The sequence below is a fragment of the Antennarius striatus genome, chromosome 6, assembly GCF_040054535.1.
Source record: "Antennarius striatus isolate MH-2024 chromosome 6, ASM4005453v1, whole genome shotgun sequence".
NCBI lineage: Eukaryota > Metazoa > Chordata > Actinopteri > Lophiiformes > Antennariidae > Antennarius > Antennarius striatus.
In genome coordinates this window covers 7,980,393-7,995,086 of record NC_090781.1, presented here as the reverse complement: position 1 = coordinate 7,995,086, position 14,694 = coordinate 7,980,393, and the positions used below count along the sequence as shown (strand labels likewise).

Sequence of the window (14,694 nt, the reverse complement as noted above, 5' to 3'; positions counted from 1 at the left end):
GATTATTCACACAATATTTACCATGCTGTCATTTTTTAATATAAACTTAATTGCTAATGAAATAAAAAGCAGAAATAATAAGCAATGAGTGAAGCAGTTATTTATACACAGGACGTACGTTTACAAGTTAACAGTTTTGAAATTAAAGACGGCATTCTTTGAACAAGAAGTTCACAATTTATTGCTCGCTCTGTCCTGTAGAAACCAGTTCAACGACCGTTGCTCATTCAAATCAGACACAGGAGACTCGTGTGTCCATAACATTACTCATCATAATGTGGGTCAGAACACATCCACCTCTGAATTTGAAATGGAATATGAGAAACAAGGAGAAGATGTTATCCGGTATGTCTTCATCACTGATCTACGGAAGCGGAACCATGCTGCCAACAGGCCTGACAATGTTTGGAATAGGGTCCATAAAAATACTTGATGCTCAATGTCCTTGAGCTCTGGTTTATAGGTCTGGAGCTATCCTGCTGGGATGGATTGAGAAGGAATTCTGGGTCTGCATGCCATTGATGAGGACGTCCGAAAACTTCCAAGGATGAATCGCTGGAGATGTCATGTATCAGGTTATTGGTAGAGTCCACATCTGCCAGGTTTGGATCTTTGTGAAGCAAGTTTCTAGATACACCTTGTTCCATTTACACTTCAAAAAATTAGTTAGATAATGTCCAAACAGCTCAGACTGTACTATCTATCTGCTATTAGTGATGCTTCAGAGGACCTAGGTGCAGACACGGGTAAAACACAATGGAAGTGTGTTTTATGGAATGGAATGGATTTATGAACAGATGAATATTCAGCTTAGAGGGAACGTTGCGTTCAGGATGACAGTGTAGCTGGTCTGGCCGTATTTGTCCATTTATATCGTACTTTGTGTTGTGTAATGAAGAATTCTAGATGTGATGCTTAGGATTTAAAAAAAAAAAATCTGTACAAACTGCACAAATGGAGTGACACAATCACAAATTGTGAACACTGAACTGGACAGAGCACACTGATCTTCATCAGTCATCAACAGAATGTAATTGAGCAAATATTGGAAAAAAATAAACTATACATATTAAACCTATTACAATAATATAACAAGAAATAACAACAAAAGAAATTACAGAAAAACATCTCAATCAACCATCCATACAACATAAAAATGAAACTTAACCATGTCAAGCTTAATTCTTAACTCCTAACACTTTTTTATACATTCATCAAACTTTTAAAACCATATTTCACAGGAACACATAAAAAACTCACCTTCCTCAGTCATCACCAGAACTTAACTCAGTGAAGTTAACTGAGGAAGTGCGTCTCAGGAAGTGACATCACGGGTCAAAGGTAATGTCAATGAAAGTTCAGTAATTACAACCAAAATTTTCTGACGTGAAAATAAATACAAAACACTTGTGTGAAACAAAAGGCCTTCATATGAAATTTTTTTTTAAAGTAGGCCATTCATTGAAGGTGGGTTTTCAGATGAGTTCTCAGCTCTCATCTGTAACCTCAACCCCGACGCTGTCGCCTATCTGTTCAGCAGCCCAGACAGAATACAGATGTCTAATGCCATGTCCACACGTAGCTGGATCTTTTCAAAAACACAACTTTTTCCACCCTGCATAGATGCAAAAAAAATTTTGCATCCAAACAACAGCGTTTTTGAACAAATCTCCATCCACACGAAACTGCATAGGTGCGTTGATCAACACGTTTATAAGCAGAACAACTCCGAGAAAGACCGGAGAGAGGAATGGGACGTGTGGAAATTCACTCCGTTAATCCTGGAGGACAACCTCCATCACAGAGTTCTCCCACCAGCAGACAGCGCATCCTGGTTGGACCCAGAACTGGCCTCGGCGTCTTTGGCGAGGAACGTGAATGAATGAATGAATGAATGAATGAATATATAAATTTATAACTCATGAAAAAAGAAACAGACGAACAAATATTTGAGTGTCAAGCATGTTAATAAATGTGTCTTCGACATGGAGCTGTTTTACATCAGAAAATAGCCGGTTTTCACTCCATCCATACTGTTGGTACACGTAGACACGGGTCACACACTGACGTCACAGCGGTTTTCTCCGCAGGGACACGCCTCCTGAATACAAAACGTTTCGGATAGAGCGTCCACAAGACAACGCAGACCCGGTGTTTTCAAAAAACTTCACTTGGGCCAGCATTTTCAAAAAGTTCCATTTATTTCCCGTATATCTGCATTTTCGTGTGGACAGAAGGCATAACTACAACAAAAAAGATCCGGCACCGTGTGGACGCGGCGCACTGACAGGACAATGTAGACCAGCCAGCGCATCACAAATCTCAGGACTCTGTAAAAGTCTGTGGTAATCATGTATGGAGAAGAAAGGCTTCTTACTGCCAATAGTTTTAGCTGCAGACAGGTTTGTAGGCCTCACTCACGTGACTGAAATTCATAACATACCTACAGCATAACTAATGTTTGAATACAGATATCAGGCAGTGATGAGCAAACTTCTTCCAAACTTCTTCGAATTTTTTTTGTCATGCAAAAGGTTGTTTCTTTGTTTTGGAAGTTTCCTTCAAGTTTCTAGGTCGTCAAAGTCAAGAACATCAAGTTTCAAGGTGATTCAGCCTGAAGAGACATTCTTGGTGAAGCGACCAGGTCATCAAGCTTCCTTGACGAGGCTCATCCTGTTCCTGTTGGCATGACAATAGCGACCGTTCACAGGTGATTGAAGGTGTTAGGTAAAAACCTTCCTGCCAGTTGGCTGTGTTGTGGATAATGGAGCTACAAAAGCCAAATGTGTGCTCCATGGTAGACTAAGTGTAATGAGTATTTCACCGAGAAACAGAAGGAATGACAACTGCATACGTGACCCCTTTGGAATCGACATGGAAAGCATCACGTTGCCAAGCAACATGGAGTCAGCTGGTGGAGCTGTCATGTGACCTCTTCTTCTTCCCCTTTCGGCTTTTCCCTTCAGGAATAGACACAGCAAATCAGTTGCCTCCATCTAACCCTGTCTTCTGCATCCTCTTCTCTCACACCAACTACCTTCATGTCTTCCCTCATTACATCCATAAACCTCCTCTTTGGTCTTCCTCTAGACCTCCTGCCTGGCAGTTCAAAACTGAGCATCCTTCTACCAATATATTCACTATCTCTCCTCTGGACATGTCCAAACCATCTCAGTCTGGCCTCTCTGACTTTATCTCCAAAACCTCTAACATGCGCTGTCCCTCTGATGTACTCATTCCTGATCCTATCCTTCCTGGTCACTCCCAGAGAGAACCTCAGCATCTTCATCTCTGCTACCTCTAGCTCTGTCTCCTGTCTTTTCCTCAGTGACACTGTCTCTAGACCAAACAACTTTGCTGGTCTCATCAGTTTTATACACTTTTCCTTACTTTTTAGTTGAAACACTTCTATCACACATCACACCTGACACTTTTCTCCACCCATTCCATCCTGCCTGGACACGCTTCTTCACCTCTTTTCCACACTCTCCATTGCTCTGGACTGTTGAGCCTAAGTACTTAAAATCCTCCACCTTCTTGATCTCTTCTCCCTGTAACCTCATTCTTCCACTTGGGTCCCTCTCATTCACACACATGTACTCTGTCTTACTGCGGCTCACCTTCATTCCTCACCTTTCCAGGACAAACCTCCACCTCTCTAGCTTCTCCTCCACCTGTTCTCTGCTTTCACTGCAGATCACAATGTCATGTACAAACATCATAGTCCATGGAGATTCCTGTCTAACCTCGTCTGTCAGCCTGTCCATCACCATAGCGAACAAGAAGGGGCTCAGAGCTGATCCCTGATGCAGTCCCACCTCCACCTTGAACTCCTCTGTCACACCTACAGCACACCTCACCACTGTCTTACAGTCCTCATACATGTCCTGCACCGCTCTAACATACTTCTCTGCCACTCCAGACTTCCTCATACAATACCACAGTTCCTCTCTAGGCACCCTGTCATAAGCTTTCTCCAGATCTACAAAAACACAATGCAGCTCCCTCTGGCCTTCTCTGTACTTCTCTATCAACATCCTCAAAGCAAATACTGCATCTGCAGTACTCTATTTTGGCAAGAAACCATACTGCCACTCAGAAATGTTCACTTCTGCCCTTGGTCTAGCTTGAACTACTCTTTCCCATAATTTCATTGTATAGCTCTTCAGCTTTATTCCTCTGTAGTTGCCACAACACTGCACATCTCTCTTGTTCTTAAAAATGGGCACCAAGACACTTCTCCTCCATTCCTCAGGCATCTTCTCACTATCTAAGATCCTGTTGAATAACCCAGTCAGAAAGTTCAGTGGAAAGTGACCGCACCCTGAAAAATAAATTCAAGGAGGTAAACCTCTCTCATTTCTGGTGCAGCACTGTGGTGAACGAGTATCCTTCCTTCCTTTGCACCGGAGCAGTGACTCTGCCTACCATTCAGCACTACGTACCTCTGTGGTTGTGGCTTCTCAGCTCAGGTTCAGGAGACAAAACATAGAAACAGACATTAAACATTACCTCAGACGTGCTTTGTCCACTAGAACTTCAGACTTTTGAGATCCTTGTGAGGACCTAAACACATCCCTAGTTCTCCCATTAACTCCTTTGAATTGCACCTTTTGATTAACTTATTTGGAGTTTGTGGATAAAAAGAGAAGAAAGTGAATTTACTCTACAGTGCACTGTAGGTTGTCATATTTGCACTTTTTATCTTATTCTTTCGTTCGTTTTAGGATTGTGTGAGTATGACTGTTTTGTCATTTGTTTTTTGTGAATAAATATGTTTATAAAAATCCAAATCGATCCATTCACTCATCTTATCTACTTCTTCCACTGTCCCGGGTCACAGGTTGCTGGGGCATATCCCAGAGGACTTGAGGGCGAGAGGTACTCCAAGTACGGTGCACCTCGTAGCCACATGAAAGGCAAACAATCACTCATGCACACACTCACACCTACAGACAATTTGGAGCCGACCAATACACCTGAATTTCATGTTTATGGAGGTGGGAGAACCTGGAGAGAACTCATGCAGACATGAGGAGAACATACAAACTCCACACAGGCTTGAACCCAGAACCTTCTAGCTGTGAGGCGATAGCGATACCCACTGCGCCATTGGGCTTTTTTTTTATCGCCAGAATAAGCGCTGAATAAACTTTAGAAGTACAGTTACTGTTAATTGTTACTGAATGTTCTGTTAAATCAATTTGAACAACTGGGTCGCGGCTTGTCATTAAGGGGTGATGGTGGATCTTGAAGCCGGGCCAGTTAAGAACCACAGCTTTAGATCAATCAGTTTTAACTTGAACATATGAACAGTTTATCTTTCGATCCACGTCAGATGGGGTTACAGTTATTGCTTCTGCAGACACCTCCCAAGGGGGATTGTGGTCCTGTGGTGAGACTGTGCAGACAGACGAGTTCATAAAGGTTTGATTTGATCTCCTGAAGTCTCCTCCAACTTTTACTCTTCCTCTAAACGTGGGAAGGTGTCGCGGCTTGTGGCGTATTCTTTCAAGATGGGGTGATTGGAGATGGCACAGCAGCTGACACCCCTGCGAGCTGTCCTCATTTGACCAGCTTTAGTCCAGATGTTAGTTTTTGCATCATAGTACTCAACAGAATTGGTTTTGTGAAAGCCCTTGACGCCCCCCATAACAAACAGCTTGTTGTTAATCACTGCAGTGCCACAGTTACTGTGGTTGGTCAACATGGGGGTTATTTTATGCCACTCATTGGTCTGTGGGTCGTAGGCCTCAACGCTTTTTAAATCCTTGTTGCCATCGTAGCCACCGAGCTATCACAACAAAATAAAATTGTCATGTGAGTTATTGGGTTCAAATCAATTTTAACATACAGTAATTCCTCATTACTCACTGTTAATGCGTTCCAGGACCACCGGCGACAAACCAAATTCCATGATATAGCGACAAACTACTGTATTTATTTTATTATTTAGTGTAATTTAAACATTTATGAGCCCTCCCCATATTAATATTAAACCACCTTATATCTGTATTACCTATTCCCACACTCTTATAGACTGTTTAAAACACTTGTATTTTTTAAAAAAAGTGTTTCTTTAATACAGGGAAGTGCGCTGCAGTCCGTGAGTCTCGGAATGCAGCGCACATACGAATGCTGTCAGCCAATTGCGTGCGCGTACAGTATCATGTGACTACCTACTTAAAATCTGCGATGTAGTGAAGCTGTGCATCAAGACGCGTGAATAAGCGATGGATTACTGTATTGTGAAGCATTCTAAGAAACTTTGAGATTGTGAACATGACATGGGTAATGCCAACTACACACCAAATACAGGACGTGTCATTTTGTCGTCACTTAGCCCTACTAGATAAAATCAGGTGTTGGCCTTAGAGTAGGTTAGTTGGTTATTTACTCACCGCAAAGATCCGGTTGTCATACAAAACAACACCTAATCCATTGCGTCTGGTGCTCATGTCGGTGATGCTTGTCCACTGGTCGGACTCTGGACTATAAAATTCACAACTTCGAAAGTATATAGACCCACCCAAACCACCACAAACGTAAATCTGTAGAGAAAAGGAGGAAAAAGAAAGGCAGTCAACAAATATCAGTGTTCTTGGCATGAGTCCCAGGAAAGATCGTTTTGCTCTCATTTCTCATTTTCTTCTCTCCTTTCTTGTATGTAATTGAAGAGTTTTTATTTGTAAAAAATATTGAATAACTTCCAGCATGTCGTCCAGTCCATAAATGTTTAAATTAACAACTTCCTTCATTCATTCATCTACTTAGCCACGTCTTCAGGGGACACTCTGGGCACGATGCCGGTGAACCATGGGGATTAACAGCTTAATGCACAGAAAATGATATGTTCTTCATATTGTTTGCTAAAACATTTAGCGGAGCTCTAAAGTGTTCCAAAAAACACACAGGGTAAAGAAACAGGTAATTCAATGCACCCATGTTTCCTGTCAGCACTAGAACAACTCCAGAGCTATCCAACCACTCTGTACCTTCACTCACCTTCTTTTTGAACGCTGCACAACCGGCATCAGTTCTGATATCTTTCATGGGCGCAATTAGACTCCACTGGTTCATCTCAGGTCTATACCGCTCTGCAGTCCTCAGTAGAAATGTCCCATCATAGCCTCCTAACGCATAAATATATCCATCCAAACAAGCAACACTTACATTGGAGCGGCGCTGGTTCATGGGTGCTGCTTCAAGCCAAGCACGTCTTTTCACATCAAATTTGCGCACGCTGTTGGAAAAGTCCTTCCCATCATAGCCACCAATGCAGTAGATGAACCCATCGTGGAAGGCAGTGCCATGAAAGCAATGAGGTTTTTCCTGATTATCTGTAATGTCCAACCAGCAATCAGCACTGACATCATAAACCTTCATGATGTTAGTTATACCGTCAGTGCTGCAGCCCCCAATAGCAAAAATAACGGTATTAGGTAAACGAGGACGAGCAGCGAGGTTAGAGCAAAATCTCATTGGCAGTGTGGAATTGGACAGCTGATGTTTGAGTCGCAGGACGTTCTCTAAAATTTGCAGACACTGAGTGTTGTTGCTCAGATATGGATCGGACATCAGGGTCTTAATGTCGTCTACACTGCTCAAGGCCAGCCGAGCCTACAGAGGAAACAGAACAGAATTTGAATGGAACAGAATGAAATTGTGATATTCCATATTTTTGTTACAGACAGCAATTATGATAAAAAAAACCAACAGGTGTAAAAACGCAGGTGTAAAAGCACCCAGGTCAAAGTACAATTCAAATATATTTTCCTGTAAAAGACAAGCCAACTACTGAGTCTGAACATTTAACCTTCTCATAATGCATTTCTGTTGGTTTGATGTGTTTGATTGGTTGTTGTTTGTTTGAACTTGTCAATCAACATTTTGTGTTATGACTTGTTCTGTGTTTCACGGTGTTTATATTAAAGTCCTATTACTGACTTTTTTTTTTTTGCATTTTCTTGAAGAAAATATATATGGGTTGAAACTGACCCATAACACCATAGATGTTACTATACAGTAGATATTCTTTTTTAAATGAGAAAAAATAATCAAGCAAATTTATTTCAGAGATGTGTTCTATAGCCCTTAGTAATGTTCATACAACATCCTTTTATTTATTTATATAAGTTTCTTGAGGTTAAGGTTTTCTTTTTTTATTGAAATCGAAAGGTATACTAATAAAAAAAAAAAGGCCCAGAGCCACACAAGAAAAATATTAATCCCACCATTTTAATGGGTAAGGAAGCCTAGAAAGGTAACTAGGAGATGAGAAAAAATTGGATGATAAGCTTTTGTGTTTAGTGTATTTTAAAGCTGATTTAAAACACGGGTCAAAATCTAACACAGGGGGAAGGTTAAATGAAGCACAATGACAGAACGTTGTCTTACCTTTGACAAGAGTGCAGGTAAATGTGAGGTTCTTTGCTCAGGTTCATGGTCGATCCACCTGACGGTGGCCTTATACACAGTTTTCTCATCATTCACATTGAGCTCATCACTATCAAGGATATCAGTGAGTTCCTGCAAACTGAGCTCCAGGAACTCCTCGCTAGAAACAACCTCCTCAAACTTATTCATTAAAAGGAAATGAGCTTTGTGCACATGAGGACCTGAGACGGTGAACCGACAAACACCAATGCAGTTCTCTGGAGTGAGATTCCGTTGCAGGAAGTTGCTGCATGCCTCTATGATGTCAGTTACAATCAAATAGTCGGCTGCTATAAGCAGCTCTTGTACGTTGTCCTCTGTCACGTAGACAGAACCTGAGTATGCAAAGTCAATGAGGATCTTCATCACCTCTGCAGACACGTCTGGGATGGTAAAATGTGTTCTATCGCCTGCGTGTCGGTAGAAAAGGGCCCTGTGAATAAAGAAAAGCATTTAAGTAACTGTAATACCACAACACATGACCAATCTGAAAACAAACAACAACAAACAAGCTTAATCACATCAGCAGACATTTCAAAGCGCTTTAAAAGCCAGAGAAACTCAATAGAACCCAACAGAACACTCCAGAACAAGCAAGACAGCGGCAGGGAAAAACCCCTTGCTGAGAAAGAAACTCCAGGCAAGACCCAGACTCTGAAGGGCAGAGCCAGATTCTGGGGGGGGCAGAGCCAGACTCTGGGGGGTGGGCCCAGATTTTGGAGGCTGGAACCAAACTCTGAAGGGCAGACCCAGACTCGAGTCCCATACTCGGACTCGGAACGTAGCACGCTTCCATGTATTAAAGAAACACTTAAAAGTGCTTTTTGTGGGAAAGGGTAATACAGAAATAAGGTGGTTTAATATCAGAGTAGGGAGGGTTCATAAACGTTTAAATTACCGTAAATAATAAATGTTGTTTTGCTACGTTATCGTAGCCGGTCACCGGTGTTCTTCTCAGCAGGCTGCTCTGCCGACAAGCAGCAAGTCGGTGAGAGTCGGCACTTTTGCGACGCCCCTTGACTACCGTTGTTAGGGGGCGTGGTGAGGCCTGAATACCTTGTGAGGGTGCCCCTGGTGGCGGAGTGCAGCATGACAGCCGGCAAGACTGCCGGCTTTTTTTCAGCGATCTTTCAGCGATGTTTTTTAACCAATACTAATATTAATAATAGTAAAAATGAAATGGATTAATATTAATGTAATATTAATCCATATACACGGCGACTCGGATTATAAGGCGCACTACGGAATTATGAGAAAATTATAGGCTTTTAGGTGCCTTATAAATACTGTACTTGCTTAGAGGTGTGTGTGTTTGTGTGTGTGTGTGTGTGTGTGTGTGTGTGTGTGTGTGTGTATGTGTGTGTGTGTGTGTGTGTGTGTGTGTTTTCAGGGGCTTGGACACACACATGTCCTTACGTTTGTAACATATATTTAAGAGTGAAAAGATCATTTTCCCAAGGGGATTATTAAAGCGTATTTCTTCTTCTTGGTATTTTTTAAAAAATGGTTTCATGTTGCTAGCAGTCTGTGATGCTTCTGCAGTCTCATTGTTTGCTCGTTTCCTCCTGAAAAATTTCTTGAGCTTGAATTTCTTAGCTTGAGGTCAGCTAAAAATGGTAGTTGCAGTTAGCCGATGTGTGAAATGATGCAACAGAGTCAAGTGTGGCAGTAAAGACAAGGCAGAAAGACTCGTTTTTCAAAATTCAATCCGAAAACTCCAATAAAAAAATATAATTTGTACAATGAAAGAAATGTTCCACGGAGCGGTATGGGTCTGTGGACCTGGACCAGAAGTTGGGGACTTCTGCCTGAAACAACCCGTGACAGAAGCACCTTGAGATCCACCCAGAGGAGTTCCCTGATCAAACCGCTGCCATCATAATCCGGATCCAGATACACAGTTAAATACAAACAATTCTTAAATCACTAGTTAATGCTTCATGGAAATATTATTATAACTTCTCCAAAAAATGACGGCAAAAACCCTCATTCAAACGGATTTTTTCCAATTTATTGGCTGTGTTGGGGACATGAAGTCAGTACCACTTGAAAATCAGAAACGTCTTTTAAAGTATGTGTGTATTCTCTGTGCAGTATCCTCCCTGTTGTGTCATATTCTCTTTTTATTATGAAAGGTGTCCGCATTAATATAAACCTTACTTAATGCGACTGACTGATCCTCAAATTGTCATAATTGTGCTTCATAATTGAGAGAACAAACACTAGAGGAGGTGGCTGTTGTGGACCAGGAAGTAGCTAAGAAGTGTCAGGTGTGATGTGTGATAGAGGAGTTTCAGCTAAAATGAAAGGAAAGGTGTACAAAACTGTGGTGAGACCAGCGATGTTGTTTGGTCTAGAGACAGTGTCACTGAGGAAAAGACAGGAGACAGAGCTGGAGGTAGCAGAGATGAAGATGCTGAGGTTCTCTCTGGGAGTGACCAGGAAGGATAGGATCAGGAATGAGTACATCAGAGGGACAGCACATGTTAGAGGTTTTGGAGATAAAGTCAGAGAGGCCAGACTGAGATGGTTTGGACATGTCCAGAGGAGAGATAGTGAATATATTGGTAGAAGGATGCTGAGTTTTGAACTGCCAGGCAGGAGGCCTAGAGGAAGACCAAAGAGGAGATTTATGGATGTAGTGAAAGAGGACATGAAGGTAGTTGGTGTGAGAGAAGAGGATGCAGAAGACAGGGTTAGATGGAGGCAACTGATTCGCTGTGGCGACCCCTGAAGGGAAAAGCCGAAAGGAGGAGGAGAAGAAGTGCTTCATAATTGTTTTTTTGTGCTCAACTCAGTGATGAACTAGTTTACATTGATATTCAATAAATTACTTACTGGAAGTATGGACCGCAGTTACACATGATGATTCTGTGAACATGAAAACTAACACCCCCAGCGCTGATGACTGCGTCATGTGAATGCTCCAAATCCTGTTTTGTTAATCCTGTCATTTTGGAAGTAGCTCCCCTGACACTGTCAACAGCGAAGTGTTTTGAGTTGAATCAACAGATTTATCTAATGAGATTACCTCAAATGACAGACATTGAAACCTTAAAGGCATTGAAGACATGAAAGAAACGGATCAAATAACTGTAGATGCTACTATCAGGAGCCGTGTAAATGACACAGGTAGATCAAAGCCAGGCGGAGCTTTGTATAGATCACTATAGATTCTTTAATGCAGATCCTTGGTTGGTAGTGATGGCAATACAAAGCTTTTTGAAGCTTTGAACATTTTTGAACCACTGTGTCATGAAGTCATTCATCTTCAACCGCTTCATCCGCTATGAAGGGCCGTGGGGAGCTGGAGCCTATCCCAGCTGACTTAGGGTATGAAGTGGGGAAATACTGTGCTTCTTAATATAGCAATTTATAAGGTGGCAACTACTCAAATGACTGTAAATGCAACTGTGTTTTAGGAATTTGCTGATTGTATTTCCTAGTAAAAATTCTACATCTGAAGCAACAATAAATGAAATGAAAATAAATCTTTGAAATATATTTTTTGTAGTTCTTATTTTTCTTTGGGATGGTGCTTGGTGTACTTAGCGTTTTATACATGACAGTGTGCTTTGTGTACTGAATGACTGTGTAACTCAGGTGTTTTTAGGAATGGCAATTTTTGTACAGTAGAAGGGCTTAGTCGATTTCTTTCTTTATGGTAAATAACTTCTCCAGCCTTAGAAAACACCCTTTAACAGCTGGTGTCACAAGATAACTTTTTGGCTAACTTAAACAAGTTTGAATACATAGTTTTATGCATTTCCCAGTATTTAAAAGGATCATCTGCTCTGCATCTGCAGTGGCATTTTTTCATCTGCATCGCTGTCCAGAACTTCCATGGGTTAATACCCATGGGTGTAAAATGCCACTGCAGATGCAGATGCAGAGCTGCTCCTCCTCTGGACTGAGCAGATGATCCCTTTAAATACTGGGAAATGCATAAAACTATGTATTCAATTTTTTTTTAAGTTGGCCATCCCTGTCTCTGCCGAATCCTATTTTTTATTTTCTTGGGGCGTTCCCTGTTTACATTATTTTTCTGAGGGATGGAGGATAGAAAACAACAGTAAAGCAACACCTGTGGCACGATGCCATAAATGAGTAGTAAATTCTTCTTTTTATGACATTCTCTCATTTGAAAACAAGAAGCAGGCACATCCCTTATCACCAGTTCAGAGCTCACGCCCTGCTCAAGGGACCTTCTGCTATCACTCCTGTGATCCCATTGCTACTGTTGTCTCCCTGAAAAAATAACTCAATGCATAGCAAGACACTCACACACAGATATAAACATTTACTGTATATGGTCATGCTATGCAGTACAAAGAATAAAGGAAAATAAAAGAGTAAATATGGGATAACTTATATACATTATTCTAACATGATGTACATTGCGCTGTAGAGTCATTTATGTCCTAACTTGTGTGTGATGTTATTTTTCTTTATTCATTGATAGTTTGATCCTTGATTGATGTTTTGTGGGTTTCATAAGCTGACAAATTAAAAGGATTTATGTTATAACAGAACAACAAGCAAATATAGTTTTTCTGTGCAATGTTTGTAACTTGAATAAGTATTAAATTCAGTTATTTAACATTAAGAAGGAGTTATATTTTAAATTATATTGAGTTTAGTTACATTTATAAGTTACATCTGACCTTTTGAGGACAGCCCTTATACTGATGTGGACCTCTGTGAAAATGAGTTTGACATCCCCGTCTTAGAGCATTGAATTGCAACATTAACATTAGTTAACAGCAGTAAGTGTAGTTATTGCAGAAATAGACTCAATCACAACTCTGACTCAGAGTTGCTCTGCGAATTGACTCGTGCTCTGACTGTTCCTGTTTTGAACACAGCAGTTGTATGAAGTCACTGGATGCGATGCAGTCCCTGATTCGCTCAGTTGGCTATCAATCACAGCTCTTTGTGATTTGCCTGGAGATTTAGTTATATTCTAGTCACAGCTAAATAGAATCAAAAATAACATATTAATTTTTTTTTTTAAATTCACTTAATGTTATTAGATGTAACCAATTTAAGAACTTTTTTTAATTGATTCAACGTTTCACTTTTTTCAGTGAAGTTGAGATTAATCCTGGGGAATGCCAGCCATTGGGTGTCAAATGTCACATTAAGGCCCCATCGACACGATGACAGATTTTTTTGAAAACTTTTTAAAAACGCACCGAAAACAATTCGCGTCCACACGACAGCGTTTTCAAAAAAATCTCTGTCCACATGTAAACGCACCAGTGCGTTTTCGAAGACGGCTACAAGCATGCAAAACCATGTGGTGGCAGTATTGACTCAAATTTTATCCAATAGGAATCCTCCGTGTTTTGTTGTCACAACACACAGGCCCATAAATATGACGTCACAGAGGTTTTCGTCGCAGGCAAGACGTCAGCGTTTTTAAAAAGTTGCGGATACACCGTCCACACGACAATGCAGACCCAGCGTTTAAAAAAAAGTCCTCCTCGGCCAGCGGTTTTAAAAAGTTGTGTTTTCGTTCCGGATATCTGCGTTGTCGTGTGGACGGAAGGCGTAAACGCAACAGAAAAGTTCTCCACATTTTGTTGAATAAATTTCTTTTTTCGCTTACCTCACATCTGTGCATTTGGGTCCTACAGTATAACCATGACAAAAATATTTTAATTCATATGCAACCTGAAGTCCAGACAACTTCAACCTCCTCAAACCTATCAGGAAATGGGCCTTGTGCTTCACTTGAGGACCTGAGACGGTGAACCGACAAACACCAATGCAGTTCTCTGGAGTGAGATTCTCTTCCAGGAAGTTGCTGCATGCCTCTATGATGTCAGTTACAATCAAATAGTCAGCTGCAAAAAGCAGCTCTTGTACGTTGTCCTCCACAGAGACAGAACCTGAGTATGCAAAGTCAATGATGATCTTCATCACCTCTGTAGACACGTCTGGGATGGTAAATGTGTTCTATCGCCTGTGAGTCGGTAGAAAAGGGCCTGGAAGTACTGGTTAGCAGTGGAATCACACTCCCCAAGGCAGGGGTCACCAACACGTTGCCCGCGGGCATCAGGTCGCCTCCAACAACCACATAAGTCGCCCACAGGCTGTTCTAAAAATAGAACTTACTACGTCACTACTCAGCACGACTGAATTTTTATTTCGTTCTGTTGCTATTCTTTTTGCATCACACTTACATTTATATACAGATTTGAAAATGTCAATATCTTAAAAATGTTAATTATACATGAACTTTAGATAAGTTTA

The 14,694-nt window shown here is 41.1% G+C and overlaps 1 protein-coding gene across 1 annotated transcript; it reads right to left on the bottom strand.

The window, feature by feature from the left end:
* Positions 1–5,461: 5,461 nt before the first annotated feature.
* On the bottom strand, positions 5,462–14,361 carry LOC137596768 (kelch-like protein 10). The gene is made up of 7 exons (XM_068317505.1): positions 14,145–14,361; positions 9,362–9,507; positions 9,053–9,225; positions 8,398–8,869; positions 7,006–7,620; positions 6,402–6,551; positions 5,462–5,794 (listed from the first exon to the last, which is right to left on the bottom strand). The coding sequence occupies exons 1-7, from the start codon at positions 14,359–14,361 to the stop codon at positions 5,462–5,464; spliced, it is 2,106 nt and encodes a 701-aa protein (XP_068173606.1).
* Positions 14,362–14,694: the final 333 nt, after the last annotated feature.

Coding starts and splice junctions, on each gene's coding strand:
- LOC137596768 (XM_068317505.1), bottom strand. CDS start 14,361: ATGAAGATCATCATTGACTTTGCATACTCAGGTTCTGTCTCTGTGGAG. Junction 9,508..14,144: donor CAAGGCCCATTTCCTGATAG/GTTTGAGGAGGT, acceptor CTCCGCCACCAG/GGGCACCCTCACAAGGTATT. Junction 6,552..7,005: donor GTGCAGCGTTCAAAAAGAAG/GTGAGTGAAGGT, acceptor TTTTCTCTACAG/ATTTACGTTTGTGGTGGTTT.